The 21,222-nt window shown below is 38.0% G+C and overlaps 1 protein-coding gene across 7 annotated transcripts in view; it reads left to right on the top strand.

Annotated features, from left to right (window-relative positions):
- The window catches only part of PFKFB1 (6-phosphofructo-2-kinase/fructose-2,6-biphosphatase 1), a 93,495-nt gene that overhangs the window by 57,016 nt on the left and 15,257 nt on the right, over positions 1-21,222 (top strand). For 5 of the 7 annotated variants that reach the window (XM_016194164.2, XM_016194166.2, XM_060183370.1 and 2 more), the window contains 5 exons: positions 1,140-1,261; positions 3,446-3,653; positions 5,959-6,105; positions 17,888-17,992; positions 20,738-20,867. In XM_016194164.2, the coding sequence (XP_016049650.1) occupies positions 1,140-1,261; positions 3,446-3,653; positions 5,959-6,105; positions 17,888-17,992; positions 20,738-20,867 (712 nt within the window). The remainder of the gene's footprint in view (positions 1-1,139; positions 1,262-3,445; positions 3,654-5,958; positions 6,106-17,887; positions 17,993-20,737; positions 20,868-21,222) is intronic. The other 2 variants (XM_060183369.1, XM_016194165.2) reach the window with 2 other exon arrangements.

Genomic DNA, 21,222 nt, shown 5'->3' on the forward strand with positions numbered 1-21,222 from the left:
CAGGAAGATCAAAGATGCTTTTAGGTAAACACAATCAAGGAGCAATTCTCAAAGCACAAATTACTTCCAGGGTGTGGAATACATCAGTAATGTGTTAAACCTTGATTACAATAGTCTTCATCTGAATATTATTAGTCAGATGCAATTCTCTGATGCCCCAATAAATGTCCAGGTCATTCTATGTATAAACAATTCAGAGAAGGAACCACAATTCAGAGCTACAGATATGCATTTTGAATAATCTCAAGACCTTTGGGTCTACTAATTATAACTTTTTTAACTTTTTAAAAACATTTATTAATAAAATGGAAATACTGACAAGACTATAGTATAAGAGGAATACATTTCCACACAATTCCCACCCCCAAAACTCCAAATCCAATCCCCTCCCTTGATAGCTTCCCTATTCTTTATCCCTGTGGGAGTATGGACCCGGGATAATTATGGGGTGGAAAGTCAGGCTTCTGTAATTGCTTCCCCGCTGAACATTGGCATTGGCAGGTCGATTCATTTTGACACTTCTCCAGACCTCAGCCTTAAGGCGTAGAGCACTGTGATAAAAGGAGTGCCTAAAGTCTTGTACTGGGCAGGCCTCATGGTAACTGTAGACAAAGGAATGCATCTGTTAACAATCAACCAGACGTGTTTTGTAAACATGGAGTCTCTAGGTAAAATCAGTAGAATTTCTAACAACAAATATAAAGAAATCTGGGATCATAAAACTTCTTCAACATGCCAGTCTTTCAGATAAAAAGCCAGCATGCCATGTTCTCCTAGCAGACAGTGCAAATATATGTTATAAAAACCTGACCAAGATTTCTTGATCTTCTTATTCATCCATTTTTCATATTGTATTTTCTGTTTTTATACATATATATATATTCCTATACAGTGTGTACTCTGGAACATAATTTAATGTAATAGATATTGTTCAACTAAACAGAAATAAAGACTTGAGGAGCCACATAGTACAGTCTCTCTGATTGAATGATTCTGTAAATGTGAACAGTATATTTTCCCCAAGTCTCAGCTGTCTCATTTTTATCATGAGTGTGTACTCAGTGATCACTAAGAATTCTTCCCAAGGGCACTGCAAGAATCTCTGTCTTCCATGGTACCTCTGTTCTTCCTTATCCCAGCAAGTGAAACTCAGCAGCCCTGATTACATAGATTGTGACCAGGAAAAGGTTCTGGAAGATTTTCTGAAGAGAATTGAGTGTTATGCAACCAACTACCAACCTTTGGATGATGAACTAGACAGGTAACAACCCAGAGATTCAAAGTCAGGTTTAGATTCTTACCTCTTTTTGATGTCCTATAAGACCTAAAAATGTACTTCCTTAAGCTTCTGTTTATCTATTGTAACATCAGATCATTTATCTTGAAGGGTTCTCCCAGCGCAATTATGTATGAGGTGGTGATTATTTGGTACATAAGATATTCATAAAAATATTAAAGTAGCACTCTCTTAAGAATATGGATAGATCAAGGCCCTGATGTCTGTAGCTGTAGCCATTTTTAAAAAATGTATTCTTCATACATAAATGATACTTCAATTTCCAAATATGGTTATCAGTTTCAAGAAAAGAAAATTGAACTTTAGAAAGCTGAACAACTTATTGAAGTCCCAATGATAAATCAGAGGTAAAGCTAGGGTTTTTAGTCAATAAATTTTTACCTACTTTGGGATATAATGTAAGAAGAGTAAAAAGAATGGACTTTGTCCAAGTAGTTTCTATGGTACCTTATTAACAAATTAAAAATAATAAATATTTTTCATAATTTAATGTACAGATAGTATTTTCTGGCAATACAGAAAATATGTGAGTTTTATATATGCTGTTCCAAGAAGCTATTGACTCTTAAAATTGATTGTAGTATGGAGAAATTCTGGTTACTTAGGGACTTTGGACCCCAAGTGATACTTGTAAAAATGCTTCAAGTAATTCTTATCTAGGAACATCTTTCTAGTTTTATCCAACCAAGAACCTGAAAGATGACCATCCTTAGTTAAGGAAACTGAGGCACAGGAAAAATAATGACTTGAAACTACACCATAATTTAGTAAAGAACATATACTCAGGTGCTTATTTTCATACTTTCAGCCTGTTTCCCTCATCCCATATCTCTGTGTCAATATACAGATAGATATAGATATAGTAGATATAGATAGATATCACATGAGGCATAGACATAATGTGAAGGGTAAGACCTTCATATACAATTGTGAAGACTGTTTGCTATATAAGGACAACCAAGTCAAAAGTGTGTTTGACTTTTCTCACCAAGGTATACATGCTGGAATGGGGCTGTTTATATCCTGAGAAAAGTGTAACATTTCCATTAAGCCATCATACATAGAGTATCAGCATATGGTAAGAAATTTGAAGATGAGGAGCTGAACTGATAAGACAGTGTTGAGAAAACCTGCTACCTCGCCTTTGGCCTAGACTCCTATAGGTACTTGATATTTGATGGATCCGTTTAGACTTCGATAAAACTTATTTGTAGGTTAGCTTTGTTTGATTTTTTTTTTCATCATCATGCAATTAAAGTTCATGCATCAGGAATCCAAAGAGCAAGAGTATCATTGCTCTGATAGAATGTCCACTTAGTTGCGGAAAGTGATAAATATGCACAGTTGATTAGAATTGTGAATGTAGTAAGCCAAATGTGATGGAAGAACACACAGCCAAACTAAGTTTAAAGAAGAAGGTCTAGAAGAGGTTGGTCAAGGAGACATGTGGTTGGGTCAAAAGTTAGGTATAGAATACAAAGAAAAAAAGAAATAGAAAGCAATCTTGAATATTGTTGATAATTTATATATCAAAGACAACATGAATGTAGTCAAAATGAAAAAAATTGAAGGAAACTGCTCATATTATAATATAGGTTGTGAATTTTTATTTTAAATTGAACATAGTGGGGTGAGAATCAGTTACTCTAAGACTTTTGGTACAAAACATCTCTAGGTAATTTTATATTATCCTATAAGCAAAGAAAATTTTATATCTAAACAGTGAAGTGGCCCAGGAGGTGGTACAGTGGATAAAGCAATGGGCTCTCAAGCAGGAGGTCCCCAGTTCAATCCCTGGCAGCATATGTACCAGAGTGATGTCTGGTTCTTTCCCTCTCCTCTTATCTTTCTCACTAATAAGTAAATAAACATATTTTAAAAATAAATAAACAGTCAATATACAGACTCCAAAGGGATGGATGAATACAAATTAAAGTCTGGATATCAGAAAATGAAGATTTTTTTGAACAAAGAAAACAGCACTTTTTAATAACCTAGTAAAATCTTATAACGTGTAGAAGAGCAAAGCCATGACAATAAGAATAAAATGAAGAAGTTATGGGATGTGAGGTCAGGCAGGTACAGTATGTGAAGCTACCTGGAATGTCAATCCCTGAGTTGCCCTTGCTCCTGCTTTGACATGTCTAGCCACCTATCCTACATCAAGATCTTCGATGTGGGCATGCGCTACTTGGTGAACCGACTGCAGGACCACATTCAAAGTCGCACGGTGTACTATCTCATGAACATCCATGTCACACCCCGATCCATCTACCTTTGCCGGCATGGTGAGAGTGAACTAAACCTTAGAGGCCGAATTGGAGGTGACTCTGGACTCTCTGCTCGGGGAAAACAGGTAGGGAGGGATACATGTACCCAGAGTGTTATCTGAGTTGGCCCAGGTGATCAGCTGCCCCATCCTTAAATCCATCTTCTTGTCCCTTATTCATGGCTACTGCTATATCCTCTGCCCCAGTCTACCACTTTGTAGGATCTAGAGTTCTGCTCCCTAGTCTGGTCCAGGAAGCCTCTCCCTGTCTCCTTTCCTGCTGCCCCCCAATCAGGTCACTACCGTGCCTTGAGCTCCATCTCTCTCAGCTTTCATCCACCACTGATTGCCATGGCATGAATCTCTTTCCTTCAGCAAAGCACAGTGACTGACATTATGGGTGCTAACTGAATAACTGATAAAGTGGCATATTTTCCACAACATGTAGCCCTGTGTCTGGGTTTGTTAACAGTGGTATTGTTCTTTCTGAGAGGATGGCCTGGGGTATACAAGTAGGAAATGGAGTGCAGAAGAGAAGGAGCACACTGTTTTGTTGGATGCACATATAAAGACATAGTGTCATCAGTTTCCACATATGTGACTTCATGTAGTGTTCATATCAGTTTTATAAGGTAGGTATTACCACCACTGGCATATGATTGAGGAAGGATAGGCCCAGAGAGGGGTAAAAAGCAACCTTAATTGTCACAGACTCAGCCTATACAGGACAGAGCCAGGATTGAAAACCAGGCCTTCCTGCCTGCTCCTCAGTATTCCCCTCTGCACTGGTGGCACTGTTATGGAAAAGGCACTGAACAAAAAGACCCAGTCCTTATGAATCCCTTTCTGGAACCTTTATCCTGATGGCCTCCCTCTAAGTGGACTCTGAATTGTAATCCCAGTGCTCTGGATCCACACAATAGAGGGAAAGGCCACTGGAAGCATCATTCTGCTGCATGGCACCATCTGCAGCCCGAGGTCTCCTGATTGGGGCAGTCATGGCCCTGCTCACACAGCTCAGCACCCAGTTTTCACAAGATGCACCCTCTTCACATGCACATGTACATGTACACACCTGCCCTTAGCCTCTGCATTCATGAGCACAGTGCATCATGCATGGTTTACAAAGCACTTTCCCATCAACTGTCATCCACAATCACAGTAGCCTTCACTTGCTGGGTGCCAGGGAGTGCTCTGGGTTCTTCCCTTCCACTATATAACTTAATATTCAAAGAGGCCAGGCTGGGTGATCTAATGTTGTTTGCATCTTATAGGTAGAAATCAAAAATCTGAGTGGGGCAAGGATCATGTAAAGGAGCAAGCAGCTCTGTTTAATCTTGGCCCTTACCTCCTAGTCAAGCATTCTCTCCACCACTTACTAACTCAAAATTGATAATCAGAATGTATATATACAGCATATTTTTGTTATATTAACATTTGCCTGAATACCTACATGTGTTCAGATATCCCTCAGATACCACCTGTGATTCATAACATGCCTGTACACAGAATTGTGAATCTTGTGCTGTTCTGAGCTTCCACAAACCTTTGTGGTTCCTCTGGATTCTGTCATTGTATTCTTCAATGGATTAGTTCATTGTGTATTGTGAACTACTTGTCTGTTACTAAAGCTATGAACATTTAGTGCATATCCAAATGACCTTAACACCTGTAGACCAGTACCCTTGCTCAAGAAACCAGAATTTACAGGATCAAAGTAAAATATTTCCCAAATCCCACAGCCCCCACTTTTGGACCACACACTTAATTACTGAACCCCACAATAGCCTACCTTTAATAGTCTGAAGTCTGTTTCCAGTATGTTTGTGGAGCTAGTCCAGAGACTCTTCACCAAAGAGCAGACAAGATGACAGAAATGTCCACACTTGGGGAAAAGGTGACCAAATATTCACTGTGGATCATAAAGATCACAGGAAATATCGTAGGATGAGAATTTGGTCATCTGACTAGTATGTACTCAAGGCACACAGAAATATAGAATAGAGGCAAAAGTGTAAATGGATTGGAGGTAGACTGTAGGTGGTGCACGTACATTTGAAATCTTTTACCCAGGTTCCACAAATGGCAGAAAGAAATCAATTTAATTGAGTGAATAACCAAGTAGGCAGTTCAGTGAGCAAATATTTTGAATATACACGTATTCAAAATGTATGTAAATGTACATGAACAAATACATTCTTTTTTATTATCTTGATCTTTTATTACAAGAAAATTACTATTTAAAAATTGGAAATATTTAAGCCCCTCCTTTGCTTGTTCATCACCATTCCACCATTTGTTATATATTTGAACTTGTCCTCATGTCTACCTTTTTTTTTCTTTTATCTACCTTTTTCTCTCCTTTCTTGTCCTCTGCACCCTCATTCTCCAGTATTCTTATGCCTTGGCTAACTTCATTCAGTCCCAGGACATCAACTCTCTGAAAGTGTGGACAAGTCACATGAAGAGGACTATCCAGACTGCTGAGGCCCTGGGTGTGCCCTATGAACAGTGGAAGGCCCTGAATGAGATTGATGCGGTGAGATAGAGGTGGTGGATTTCCTAGTGGGTGGTGGGGCTTGACTATGAACTTATGATTTTAATTACTTCTGCTGTAGCAGAGGTATTAGTTAACTAAGTCAACCAGTCAACCATGTACCAGACACTAGGACATCCAGTAAAGGTCATAACAGGCAAAGTTACTGCCCTTATGATGTTCACGTCTTGACAATAAACAATACACTGCATCTCATATGAATAAAACTTGTGATGGGGGAAGTACAATAGACTATGGAGGTTCAAAATTTGCAGGGTGCTCCTGAAAAGACCTGGTGGTTGGAGATTTATAGGGAAAACTTCCTATATGTTCACACAGGTGAGTCAAGAGAAGGAAAAAAATCCATACAGGGTTGGAGGAATGCATTTAATTCTAAGGACAGGAGATAATCCAGGTGAAGACTCAGAGATGAAAAGTACTCATGGAACTGAAAGAATAACATAGAAAGTTCAATAGTGGTGATAAAATTGTGAGGGATGAGTGGAGGAGATAGCATAATTGTTATGCAAAAGACTTTCATACTGAGGCTCTGAAGTGCCAAGTTCAATCCTCTCTACTACCATAAACCAAGCTACATAATGGAAAACTATTAATGTGTCTAAGTAAAGGAGGCACATCCTGAAAATGATTCCCATTTTGTTTGGTTGCTTTATTGGAAGGTTAATTGTTTACAGTACAATTGTTGACACATGGGTACAATTTATCATCTCCTTATAATAGTTATCTGCAAGACACTCTTGACTTCCATCTTGGGTTGTTTTCCACCATCATGCACCAGGAGCCCAAAGACCACCTCCCCCCACCCCAGCCCCATCCTTGTTCTCCTTCTCGTGTCCTGTGCTTTGGTGCAATGCACACCACCCAGCCCAAGTTTTACTTTGTGTTTTCCTATGAATAACAAATGACCTCATTTCTAGGCATAACTTAAAAAAAAACAAGGACAAAATGTGATTTTTTTTATACTTATGGATGGAGATTGAAGAAATAGAATTAAGTGGAATAAACTAAAAAGGATTAATATGGGATAATCTCACATGCAAATGAAACTTAAGAAACAAAGACAGAAAGAGGAAATACAAAGTAAAACTTGGACTGGGTGTATAGTGTATTGCAAGGGCAGGGGAGAGTGGGGCAAGGGAGCATGAGGGCTTTGTGTACCTGCTTCATGGTGGTGGGAAAAGGCCTAAATTGAGGATGAGAGTGTTTTGCATATACCTATCATGGTGAGATGAGAAATTTTGCCATGTGTCAACAACTACTGTAAACCATTAATTTCCCCCCAATAAAATGATAGAAATATAAAACTAAATTATTCTGGCCACTAGGTGTAAAGGGAACTGAAAAATACATGTAGACCAGTAGAGAATAGGCTTCATTAGTCTAGTCAAAAGGTGAAGTCATGGTGATCCAGAATAGTAAAACTGGAAATTAAATAGACATAGGGAATACTTCAAAGATAGATTCCACAAAGTTTGATGGTGTACTGACTATAAGTGTGAAGAAAGGAAATAATGAAATATGTGATCCTCATGATATTACACAAGTGCCAAGCATCAGTATCAGGTTTTCCCATAAACAATCAGAAAAGGAACTGTTTCCTCTCCATTGTTATAGCTGAATTGTGGATACACTGACATCACATAGTAGCTTGCTAAACCTGAAAGTAAACACTTCAACACAAAGTATAGATAACTTGTATGTAGTTAATTCAGCTTGTCAGTTAGGTATACATCTATACATACAAATGTGTGTTTACATACTTAAATCTGTACACACATAACTATATAATTAAGTGTAGATACACAGAGAGAGGGCTGGTAAAAGCTCATTCTAAAGCGTTTACTATTCATGAGGCCTCAAGTTTGAGCCCTTGCTTCACATGGCAGCACCATGTATGGCACAAAGAGAGCTCCATGTATGGTGAAAAAAAATCTTAAAAAGAAACAGAGAAATTGAGAGGCGAGGGGGGAGATAGAGAGGGAAATAGACCAAGAGACACATGCAGCCCTGATTTACCACTAGTAAAGTTTTCCCACCTGCAGGTTGGGATCAGGGACTTAAATCCAGATTCGTGAGTACGCTTATAGGTGTGTACCCCCTGGCCACTGGAAAATAGGGATTTTAAAGAAAATGGGTAGGGTTCCTTGTAATCTTAAATAGAATTTAAAATAGCAATAGTTTATTATTATAACTAAATTAGTTGGGAGCTTTTTTCTTTGAAAATCCTGATTAAATTTATCATAATAAAAATTATCATAATACACATGACTTCTCTATGCTTTATGCCATTTAAGCATAGTTATTAATAACTATCTTAAATACTGACAGGACCAAAAATTTTGCTCAGTATGGCCTAACACTGTAGGTAACTCAGATATAATATATATATATATTAATATATATGTATTCGAACTGCTTAAACAATTGCTAGAACTCTATCATTGTCAGAATTCTATATGTCCAGTGTCAGAATTCTGTCATTGTATAAATATTAAACATTAAATATTTAGGCTCAAGAAAATATGTATACTCAGAACCAAAATATAGGTATTTAGAGAACTTAAAGTATTAAATCTATTTCCCCTTATATAATAAATTTTTCTATTATTATGAATTAATAGGATTATTCTATTATTATGAATTAATAGGATTATAGTTTCATACCATTCCCACCACCAAAGGTCGGTATGTCCACCATCCCCAGCCTCCATAGATAACCACTATAGTTTTCCCACACTCCTGGATATGGATTGACTTTTTGTTATTGTTGTTTTCACATTTGTGTGTTCAGTTCTCTATATTCAGCATCTGAGTGAAACCATTGTTGTATAGTTGTCCTTTTTTATTTATTTTTCGATTTTTTTCTTTCTTTCTTTTTAAATTTATTTATAAAAAGGAAAGACTGACAAAACCATAGGATAAGAGGGGTACAGCTCCACACAATTCCCACCACCAGAACTCTATATCCTATCTCCTACCCCAATAGCTTTCCTATTCTTTAACTCTCTGGGAGTATGGATCCAGGGTCATTGTGGGATGCAGAACGTGGAAGGTCTGGCTTCTTTAATTTGCTTCCCTGCTGAACATGGGCATTGACAGGTCAATCCATACTCCCAGCCTGCCTCTCTCTTTCCCTAGTGGGGTGGGGTTCTGGGGAATTGGAGCTCCAAGACACATTGGTGGGGTTTTCTGTCCAGGAAAGTCTGTTTGTCATCTGGAACCTGGTGACTGAAAAGAGAGTTAACATATAAAGTCAAACAAATTGTTGACTAATCATGAACCTAAAGGCTGAAGTAGTGCAGATGAAGAGTTGGGAGGGTCTGTGTTTTGTAGATAGCTAGTAGATGTCCTTTATAGTTGTCCTTTACCTCCTTACTCACTTCATTAATAATGATCTTCTCCAGTTCCATCCATTTTATCCCAAAAGACACAATAATATCTTTTTATTGCTGAGTAATATTCCATTGAGTATCCTGTAGCTTTTTTTATCCAATCATCTTTAAAAGGAAGTTCTGGTTGGTTCCATATTTTGGCTATTGTGAATAATGCAGCATAGCAGCATGATTTTGGACCTCCTACATGTATTGATACTTTTTAGAACACAGCATGGTCAGTCTGTACTTGATGTTGTTCCATATGCAATGGGGAAGAATATGTACTCAAATTTTGGGGGAGGGCATTTTAAGTCCGACTTTATTTATTTATTTATTTATTTATTTATTTATTTATTGGGCGATTAATGCATTACATTAGACAGTAAATACAATAGTTTTTACATGTATAACATTTCTCATTTTTCACTCAACAATACAACCCCCACTAGGTCCTCTGCCGTCCTGTTCCAGGACTTGAACTACCCCCACACCCACCCCAGAGTCTTTTACTTTGGTGCAACACATCAACTCCAGTGCAAACTTTGCTTAGTGTTTTCTCTTCTGATCATGTTTTTCAACTTCTGCCTGTAAATGAGATCATCCAAATATTCATCCTTCTGTTTCTGACTTATTTCACTTAACATGATTTCTTCAAACTCCATCCATGATGGGCTGAAAATGGTGAAATCACCATTTTTACCCCCAAAAATGTCCAATCGTTCTATTACTTTTCAGTCCACTGATCACTCTTGCCTGGATTGATATTCCTTGTTCTTTAGAGAAGTTTCTCAACCGGGTAGAGCTGGAGGTCTGGGCAGAATTGTGGTATCTGGGTGCTCCAGTGATTTTGGTGGATTCCCAAAGTAATTCTAGTCTTTTCTTGTTGCAGTCTCAGGTGGTCTCCTTTGATATTCCTAGTTGACTGAGGAGAGGATAGAAACACAACTGCTGCTACTTTCAAGTCCAACTTTTTATCTCCTCATTTTTATCAGTGATTTAATAATGATTGACTAGATTGAGGGATAAACAGGGTACAATTCCATGCAATTCCCACCACCAGAATTCCATATGCCCTCCCCTCAATCTCCTCATTTATGGGTCTTGATTCCTTACCACTTTTCAGCCTGGTTGATCTGCTCATATTAATGTTGGCTATCAATGTTTCTCTTTAATGTTCTTTTTTTTATTAGTGATTTAATAATGATCAACAGGATTGTGGGATAAGAGGGTTTCAATTCTATACAATTCCCACCACCAGAGTTCCACATCCCATACCCTCCATTGGAAGATACCCAATTCTTTATCCCTCTGGGAGTATGGACAAAGATCATTATAGTGTGCAGAAGGTGGGAGGTCTGGCTTCAGTAATTGCTTCTCCATGGGACATGGTCATGTTACAGAAATTATCCCCAAAGCACAATACTTGAGCCAGTTCTTGGTGAAAAGTGGAGTTTATTACACCGGTGTGTAGAAGACTCCAGATCTCTCCAGGAAGTTCTCCTCACACCTTAAAAAAGCACACAGTTTTATTGAGGTCCCCTCCCCAAAGGGGCAGAGGGAGCAGGTTTGTTTTATTATTACAAAGTAGGCAGAAACAGACAAAGGCAATCTTTCATGTAATTGCTATATATCTTCCTTATCTGTGGCCTTGGTAAAGGAAGGGGAGAACTAGTGCCTGGTATGTATCAGTCTCGAGACAACTGTATTACTCCCTAGTCATCTTTTACCTTAGCACCATTGTCCTATTAGCTTAGGAATGTGGAGGGGAGGAGGGGTAGCAACTACAGCCACTTTTTTAATGGCCTGAAGAGCAAACACAAAGGAAATGCAGTCTTGGGCTTTATATCTCCATATCAGAGAGGAAAGGCACTTTTCCACCAAGAACATAGATTAAAATAGCCACATAGGGTAAATCAGGAGAGTATGCACTCTATGTCCATCTATTTCCCATAATAGTCATTGATAGGTCAATCCATACCCCTAGCTTGTCTCTATATTTCCTTAGTAGGGTAGGGCTCTGGAGAGGTGAGGTGCTAGAACTCATTGGTGAGGTTGTTTGCCCAAGAAAGTCAGGTTGACATAATGGTATCACCTGCAACTTGGTGGCTGAAAAGCATTAAAATATAAAGCAAAATAAGTTGTTTAATAATCAGGACCCTAAGGCTAAGAATATAGCAGATGAGATTTGGGATCTCCATTTTGGAAGAAGCTAGGAAGTCTATTTTAGGTATCTTCCCAGAGACTTTACTAATATTTGCCTGAGCCTGACAGCTAACATGAAGGTGGGCTAAGAGTGTTGTTTGGGAAGATGGTGTCATAGTTGAGAGGAGGACTAGAAAGCTGGACTAGGGCAGAGAGAAGCCCCCAAATATGGGGAAAGTATACAAATGCTACTAGCTGTAAACCCCATCAATCTGATCTAGGGCCCATGTCTATCCATACTTAGAGGAGGTTGTATTACTTCTGCATCCCCGCCAATTTGAACTCACATTCCATGGTCATAGCTAGGAACATTCTAAGCTGCACTCATTTTGATCTGTATATATTTGGTTTCTTCATTTAGTACATAAATGTTAATAATTGTTTTCTTGCTGGAGTTATTTTTATTTATTTTTAAATATAGGGTTACCATATAATGTCCATACTTTTGTACTTACTTCTGTTTCCTTTTGAATATTATAGTCTACTTCTATTATGTAAAAATGACAGTGGCTGATTCTATAAGGTCTCCTTATATACAATTTTTCTTTTTTTAATTATCTTTATTTATTCATTGGATAGAGACTTGAAAAGGAATGGGAAAATAGGGACAGATATAGAGAGAAACCTGCAGCACTACTTCACCGCTTGCAAAACTTTCCCCCTGCAAGTGGGGACCAGGGGCTCAAACCTGGTTCCTTGCACTTTGTATCATGTGCACTCAACCAGGTGTCCCGCCACTCAGACACATAAGAAATTTTTCTTAAGTTGATGAGTTAGTGACCATTTCCACACCTGACATATTCCTTGACATGGCTTCAAACAGGAAGTTACAGCCAACCTAGAAGGACATTGTGCCCCTAATAGAGTACACTTTCTCCCGTGGGCTATGATGATTGAGTTTTCTATTCTGTAGTGCTATTTGTGGTTTCCTATAGGAAGACTTAATTGGAATTCACACATCTGGAAGGAAACATTTTAAACCCAACATAAATTTCCACTGACTTCATTTTGAGTTATTTCTCAATGGGCTTGTGTACCTTTCATTAGATTCTGAAGAACTTATTCTCCAACTCTTCAATTCCTTCTTCAGGTGAAGGAAAGTATTTTCCTGTGTTGCACTTTCATATCACTCAGAATTTGCTAACTCTTGTCTTATGAAATGCCTGTAGATAGCTGTTTCTTTAACTGCCGGTGGTCCTAAAGCAGAAGTAAGGGCAGGAGCAATGAGAAATGTTTGGAAATAGGAGAGCACTGGTTTGCATGTGTGCACAGTTGGGAACTTGCTTATACAGCCACAGACACATATCACAAGTATGCTTACACTCAGAGATATGCCAATGCATATATTCATAGCCATATGTATCCACATAGTCAAATACAGGCTCCCTCTGAAACATATCTACCTATCACATCTGCACCACATGTACAAAGACACAAACTTCAAGATGCGCCTAGAGATACATATAGACATAGTCAATATATACGCACAAGTAATTTCTGCATATATCTATATCACATGAACATATAAAGACATACCACTAACATGTAAACAATATAGACCCATCCTAAACACATTACTACAAATTCACACAGACCTCAGAAACAGGCAAACAGGTACATATGCATATACATATATGTATATACACATATGCCAGAGACATGACCAGGGGTATATACACATATAGACAGACACATCACAAGTACACTGAGACCCACAATAAGAGACATACAAGACAGATACTCATATAGGTGCAATTTTATATATATTTTTCTGTTTCTTTTTTCTTTTTTGGGGGGGCCCATTAATGTTTTACATTAGACAGTAAATACAATAGTTTGTACATAACAATTCTCAGTTTTCCACATAACAATACAACCACCACTAGGTCCTCTGCCATCCTTTTTGGACCTGCACTTCCCCTCCCCCACCCACCCCAGAGTTTTTTACTTTGCTGCAATATGCCAATTCCAGTTCAGGTTCTACTTGTGTTTTCTCTTCTGATCTTGTTTTTCAATTTCTGCCCCAGAGTGAGATAATCCCATATTCATCCTTCTGTTTCTGACTTATTTCACTTAACATGAATTTTTCGAGGTCCATCCAAGATCGGCTGAAAACAGTGAAGTCACCATTTTTTTACAGCTGAGTAGTATTCCATTGTGTATATATACCACAACTTGCTCAGCCACTCATTTGTTGTTGGACACCTAGGTTGCTTCCGGGTTTTGGCTATTACAAATTGTTCTGCTAAGAACATGTGTGTACACAGATCTTTTTGGATGGGTGTGCTGCATTCCTTGGGATATATCCTCAAGAGAGGAATTGCAGGTTCATAGGGTAGGTCCATTTCTAGCCTTCTGAGAGTTCTCCAGACTGTTCTCCACTGGGGTTGGACCAATGTACATTCCCACCAGCAGTGCAGGAAGGTTACTTTCACCTCTCAACCTCTCCACCATTTGCTGCTGTCACCTTTTCTGATGTATGACATTCTCACAGGAGTGAAGTGGTATCTCATCGTTGTCTTTATTTGCATTTCTCTGACAATCAAAGTCTTGCAGCACTTTTTCATGTGTTGTTAAGGAGTGTACTGTTGAGCTTCCACATTTTGGTATTATTACTAATCTTTTGTTGATTGTTAAGTGTTGGTTTAATTCCACTGTGGTCTGAGAAGATACTTGGGATGATTTCAATGCTCTTGAATTTGCTGATGCTGTCTTTGTGGCCTAAGATATCCTCTATCCTTGAGAATGACCCACGTGGAATTGAGTAGAATGTGTATTCCAGTTTCTTGGGATGAATGACTCTGAAAATGTCCAATAGTTCTAGTTTATCTATCTCCTCATTTAGCTCCCTCATTTTTTCACGGATTTTCTGCCTGGATGATCTTTCAAGTTGAGAGAGTGACTGTGTTGCTGTTAATATATTGCTGTAGCTCTTTCACTAGATATTTTATGTATTTAGATGGCTTCTCATTGGGTGCATAGATGTTAATAATTGTTAAGTCATCTTGATTGACTGATCCTCAGAACATTAAGTAATGCCCATCCCTATCTTATTTATTTATTTATTTTAAAGCCTTTTTAAATATTTATTTATTAGTTATTCCCTTTTTGCCATTCTTGTTTTATTGTTGTAGTTATGATTGATGTCATTGTTGTTCATCCCTATCTTTTTAAATTTTATTCATTTTTAAACTCTCTTGTGTCAGATATGAGAATAGCTGTTCCTGCCCTTGTTTGTGGGCCATTGGTCTTTATAATAGTCTTCCATCCTTTCACTTTGAGTCTGTGTTTGTCTTATTAAGTGGGTTCCCTGTAGACAGCATATTTCTGGGTTGTGTTTTCTGATCCATCTTCCTACTCTGTGTCTTTTAATAGGTAAATTCAGGCCATTGACATTTATTGAAGATATTTTAACGCCATTCTTGTAGATTTTTAGAGTGTTCTGATATATGGCATATTTATGGTGGTTTGTTTATAGGAGACCTTTCAGAACTTCTTGCAGGCAGGCTTGGTGATAGTTGATTCTTTCAACTGTTGCTTGTCTGAGAAGGTTTTTTATGTCTGCATCTAATCTGAATGACAGTCTAGCAGGTTATAGTAGACTTGTTTGAAAGCCTTTCTCACTGACACTTGATAGATATCTTGCCATTCTCTTTTGACCTGTAGTGTGTGGAAAGTCTGCTGCTAATATTATGGGTTTTCCTCTGTAAGCGACACTTTGTTTTTCTGTTGCAACCTTCAATATCCTTTCTTTAACCTTATTACTTTGCATTCTAAATATGATGTGTCTTGGTGAATTTAAGTCTGTGTTCATTCTTTTTGAGACCCTCTGAACTTTCTTGAACTTTTATGTCTTTTATGTTCCCTATACTGGAGAAGTTCTCATCTATTATGTCCTGAAGAATACTTTCTCCCACTCCCTCTCTTTCTTCCTCAAATAAGCCAATAATGCCTATATTATTTCTTTTTAAAAATATTTATTTATTCCCTTTTGTTGCCCTTTTTGTTTTAATGTTGTCATTATTATTGATGTCGTCATTGTTGGATAGGACAGAGAGAAATGGAGAGAGGAGGAGCAGACAGAGAGGGAGAGAGAAAGACAGACACCTGCAGACCTGCTTCACCGATTGTGAAGTGACCCCCCTGCAAGTGAGGAGCCGGGGGCTCAAACCAGGATCCGTACTCTGGTCTGTGTGCTTTGCTTTGTACCATGTGTGCTTAACCCGCTGCACTACCACCCAACTACCGTGTATATTATTTCTTTTGAAGTTATCCATATGTCTCTATTGTTGTTTTAAGTATCTATTAATCTCTTTTTGAGATCTCTATTTTTTAGTTGTCTGTAATTCATCCTCAATCTTGCTAATTCTGTCTTTAGCCTCATTTATTCTATTCTCTCTGCCCTCTACTGTTTTCTGAAGTTCATCTATTTTGTTACCCTGTTCTGATACTGTTTTATCTTGTTCAGATAGTTGTGTTCTTAGCTCAGCGATTTCAGCTTTCAGCTCTCTAATAACCTTGAGATAATTAGTGTTTTCTTCCAGAGTCTCATTTGTTGTTTCTACATATCTGATGACAATTCCTTCAAACTCTTTACTCACTCCTGTGATTATTTCCTTATCTAGCGTTTGGATGTTAACCTAACTATTTTTTGGTTCAACCTTTGAGGGGCTTTTAGCTGGACTCTTGTTCTGGTTCATTTCTCCAATAGTTCTTTTTGGTTTAACCATTCTATATAGCATGTTATGAGTTCCCTCTATCAGTACTATTCATATTCAAATTACTGATCACTCTTGCCTGGAATGATTTGTGTCTAAGTACAGTACTTAAAGAGTTCACATTTGTGGAAATTAACAGTTGTTTCAATATTATTTTACTCCCTGAGTTGTAGCACAAAGGCTGTTAAAACCCTCTTTTGTTCTTTTTCTTCCCTGTAGACTATGGGAGCCTGAGGGCTTTTAAACTATAAGTAGACTTCTTATCTTAATCACTCACTCCTGACCAAGAGATAAAGCAGGGTGTGGATTAGATAGCACAGTGGTTATGCAAAGAGACTCTCATACCCCAAGGATCCAAATCTCCAGGCTCAATGCAGCTTCACTGCCAAGCCAGGGAGCACTGCTAAGCCCTGTGAGTTTCTCAACAAGTCCTGTTTATAGTCTGTAGTTTCTGAGGCAATTATTCACTATGTTCTCATCAGGAGAACAATGTGAAAAGCCTCCCACTATACAGCCCCAATGCTAGGCCCTGAGGTGTATATCTTCTCCTGAGTTTCCTGGTCAGTTCTCTGTTTCCATATGTCAGCACAGAGCCTCCCCCCTGCTACTCCAGCGTCTAAGGGCCATAGCAATTGAAACTCACAGTTGCATTTGGTGAGTCTTAGGGGAGTCCTCTCCTCACTTCAGCAGTCTTTTTGTTGGTAAAGCAGTCTGGAGTTGGTGCCCCAACTGGGAAACTGCTGGACTGTTACCAGCTGCTCAATCTCTCCTTAGGCTCCTCCCTATCCATGAGCTACACATGTTTGCACTCACTGGTGGTTTGGTAGTTTCCTGAAGTCATTCTACTCCTGTTTTGTTGATGTCCCAGGTGGTCTCCTTTGGTATTCTTAGTTGACCCGGGAGAGGAGAGGAGAGAAACACAGCTGCTGCTGCTCTGTAGCCCCGCCTCCCCAATTTTATATTTTTGGACATCATGCACACACATACATATTAACTCACACAGCCATATCACATATGTTGAGAAAAACATATAAACCAAAGGCATAATACATGGAATCAGGGTCTCACACATGCATGATGTTACTGTTCCAGAACAGTTTTTTAATCAGATAAAAAATAGACAGGGATGTCACAGCACAGCACTGAAGATTCTTCCAATGTCATAGCACCTTCATTGTGGTGCTGCAGCTCAAATCTGGGCGATGGACATTGCTCAAACACTAGATTATGAGCTACCTTTCTGGTTCAAAAGGAATAGGTCCTTAAACACAGCATAGATGCACGTAATAAATGGACTGCAAACACGTGCAAGCACAGTCAAGAATGCTTAATCTTGAATAACATAATGTGTAATGTGGACCTACAAGTCTACTGGGGTAATCATAGAGAGATTCTTGCAGCACTATACACTCATGCTGAACACAGAAATATTCAGTATCATATTTACTCTGTAAATATTTTTTGTCTTAGGGTGTTTGTGAGGAGATGACTTATGAAGAAATCCAGGAGCACTATCCTGAAGAATTTGCACTACGAGATCAAGACAAATATCGATACCGCTACCCTAAAGGGGAGGTAAGCTTGGGGAATTGACTCTTATAACTCATCTTCACTCCAACTGAAAATATTTCTTGGTTTCTTAGACATTTCATAAGCAGACTGAAGCATATTTTGCAGCAGTTGCCTTGTCATTAAAGATGATTATATGGACCTAGGCTATCTCCTATTCGTACCTATAGAGATAGCAAGTTATTTTATTTACTAATTGGTTAGCTTTACTGAAAACAGTCATTTTATTAGACTGTATTTCTTGTAGTATCCTTAGAGGTACTTATTCACATCTCCACAAAAATGTGTGCAAGCACACACAATGACCAAATTAACATCTCTTTTCACCTGGCATATTTTTTAAACCACTTCTCCATCTGCTTTATTAACCTCAAATCTGTAGGCATAAAATAACCATTGTTTTACTCTTTCATTTTTTTGAATTCCACATATGAGTGAGGTCATTTAGAATTATCTTTCTTCATTTGCTTTATTTCACATATCACAATCCCCTCCAGTCCTATCCCTCTTGCTATAAAAAGATAAATACAGATACCATGTATTATTTGTTATTTAATAATTGTTTACAAGATTTCTTTTATAAATACATATACCATGTATTATTTTTATTAGTTATTTAATAATTTTTACAAGATTTTAAGATTATAAATGTGCTTACAGTTCCACACTGATCCTACCACCATCAAGGTTCTGTGACACTATACACACACACACACACACACACACACACACACACACACACACACATATCTATACTCAGTATAGTTTTCACAAAAACTTAGAAACATTGTGGTCACTTTTTTGCAAGTTCATGTGTTTCAATTACCTATATGGAAGTTTCTTTGGATATGTAGAAGGGTATGTAGGCAAACAGATACATATCATATACATATATGCCAGAGACATAACTGGGGGTAATAAACATATAGATAGACACAACATAAATACACTGAGGCACACAGTAAGAGACAGATCAGACAGATACTCACATAGGTACAATTTTATATACTTGGACACCATACACACACATACTTCCTCTGGGAGTATGGACCAAAAATCTTTATGGGAACAGGAGGTGGTAGGTTTGGCTTATGTAATTGCTTCTCTGCTTGACATGGGCATCAACAGGTTGATCCATAACCTCACCTATCTCTTATCTTTACCAAGTGAAGTAGGGTTCTGGGGAGGTAAGGTTCTAGGACACATTAATAAGGTCATCTGCTCAGGGAAATCAGGTTGTCATCATGGTAGCATCTGTAACTTGGTGTCTGAAAAACATTAAAATATAAAGAAGAACAAACTGTTTAATAATAAGGAACTTATAGATAAGTATATAGTAGATGAGATTGACCAGTGGAGCATAGCAGATAGAGATGACTAGTGATGGTGGAGAGAGGAATGTGTTAGAAGACGAGGCCCATTATATCTGTCTATGAATCACAGGATATCCTGACTAGAGCCCTGGATGATGGAGTGGCTGGTAGTGATCAAAGGGGCCATCATTAGAGTGTTCTGGTCTCTTCCCCTTATCCAGCTTTTGCAGTCCTTACTTTATCTGACAAGGTTAGCCTTAAAGTATTTGAGGCAAGTGAAATAGGAAGTAGGTGAGAAGGGTATCTAGGTATAAGTAGAAAATATTTGATTGAGTACTTTATGTTGTCTTTTTTAGGTCTTTTTAACCTGTTTGTTGCACCTATTGAGTTAAAAGAGGCAACTATCACTAAGCCTGCCCTGAAAGAGGTTCTAAAAGGCCTCCTGTAAACATTAACAACACCAAAAACTTGTCAATAACAACCATAATAATAACCACAACACCAATAAAACAACAAGGGCAACAAAAGAGGGGAAATAGTCTCCAGGAGCAGTTCATTCGTGGTGCAGGCACCGAGCCCAAGCAATAACCCTGGAGGCCAAAAAAAAAAAAAAAAAAAGGTGGTGGGACCTTGATGGGTATTGCATTACGTTTGTATATGGCTCTGGGTAGAATATTCATTTTTATTATGTTAATTCTTCCAGTTCATAAACATGGGATATCTTTCCACTTCTCTATATTATTTTCTATTTCCTTGAATAGCAACTCATAGTTTTCAGTTTACAAGGCTTTCTCTTTGGTTAGTTTCATTCCTAGATATTCCATTGATTTTCTGCTATAGTGAATGGCATCTGCCTTTTTAAAATAATGATTAACATGATTGTGAGGTAACAGGGGTACAATTGCACACAATTTCCTCCACCAGAGTTCTGTATCCCCTCCCCTCCATTGAACGGTTTTCTATTCTTTATCCCTCTGGGATTATGGACCACAATTTTTAATGGGGTGCAGAAGGTGGAAGGTCTGACTTCTGTAATTGCTTCTCTGCTAAACAGGGATGTAGACAGGTCAATCTATACCTCCAGCCTATTTTTATCTTTCCCTAGTAGAGTGGTGAGGTTCCAGGGCACACTGATGAGGTCATTTGCCTAAGGAGTTCAGGATAAAATCATACATCTAATCATGACATCTACAACTTGGTGGCTTCAATGCAGTAAGATATAAAACAGAACAAAATGTTTAATAAACAGGAACCATATAATAGTAATAGTGCAGATGTGGGTTTCGGAATTTTTATAGAATTGCATTATGTCTGTTTAGTGCTTTAAGTGGGATTGTAATCTTAACACTGTTAATTTTTTCAGCTCATGAGAAGAGGATATCTTTTCATTCCCTTGTACGTTTTAATATTTTTACCCAAATATTTTTCTCACATTTAGTCTTACGAGGATTTGGTTCAGCGTCTGGAGCCAGTTATAATGGAGCTAGAACGACAGGAAAATGTACTAGTCATCTGCCACCAAGCTGTCATGCGATGCCTCTTGGCCTACTTTCTGGATAAGAATTCAGGTACCACTCTCTTCTCTCATTGGCATGAGTATCTGGATGTGATTTGAGGCTCTGACACACCAGCAATTGATTACAGTCACATTGATAACTAAGAACACAGTATCTAGAATATGGATGCCCTAGGTCAAATTCTTACTCTGTTTAATACTAGTATTCACAAATTATCTTAAATTTTCTGACTTATGTTTTAGTACTTGAAAAATAGGGAGAACAGTCAAGGTTCAATAAATGAACATATGTAAAAAACTTATGATTTTTGACATAATATGAGCCATATATGTGTTAGCTGCTATTTTTAATGTTATTATGAATTTATGTTTTCAAACTCAATATTATGTACCTCAACCTCAAAAAG

The sequence above is a fragment of the Erinaceus europaeus genome, chromosome X, assembly GCF_950295315.1.
Source record: "Erinaceus europaeus chromosome X, mEriEur2.1, whole genome shotgun sequence".
NCBI classification, from domain to species: Eukaryota; Metazoa; Chordata; class Mammalia; order Eulipotyphla; family Erinaceidae; genus Erinaceus; species Erinaceus europaeus.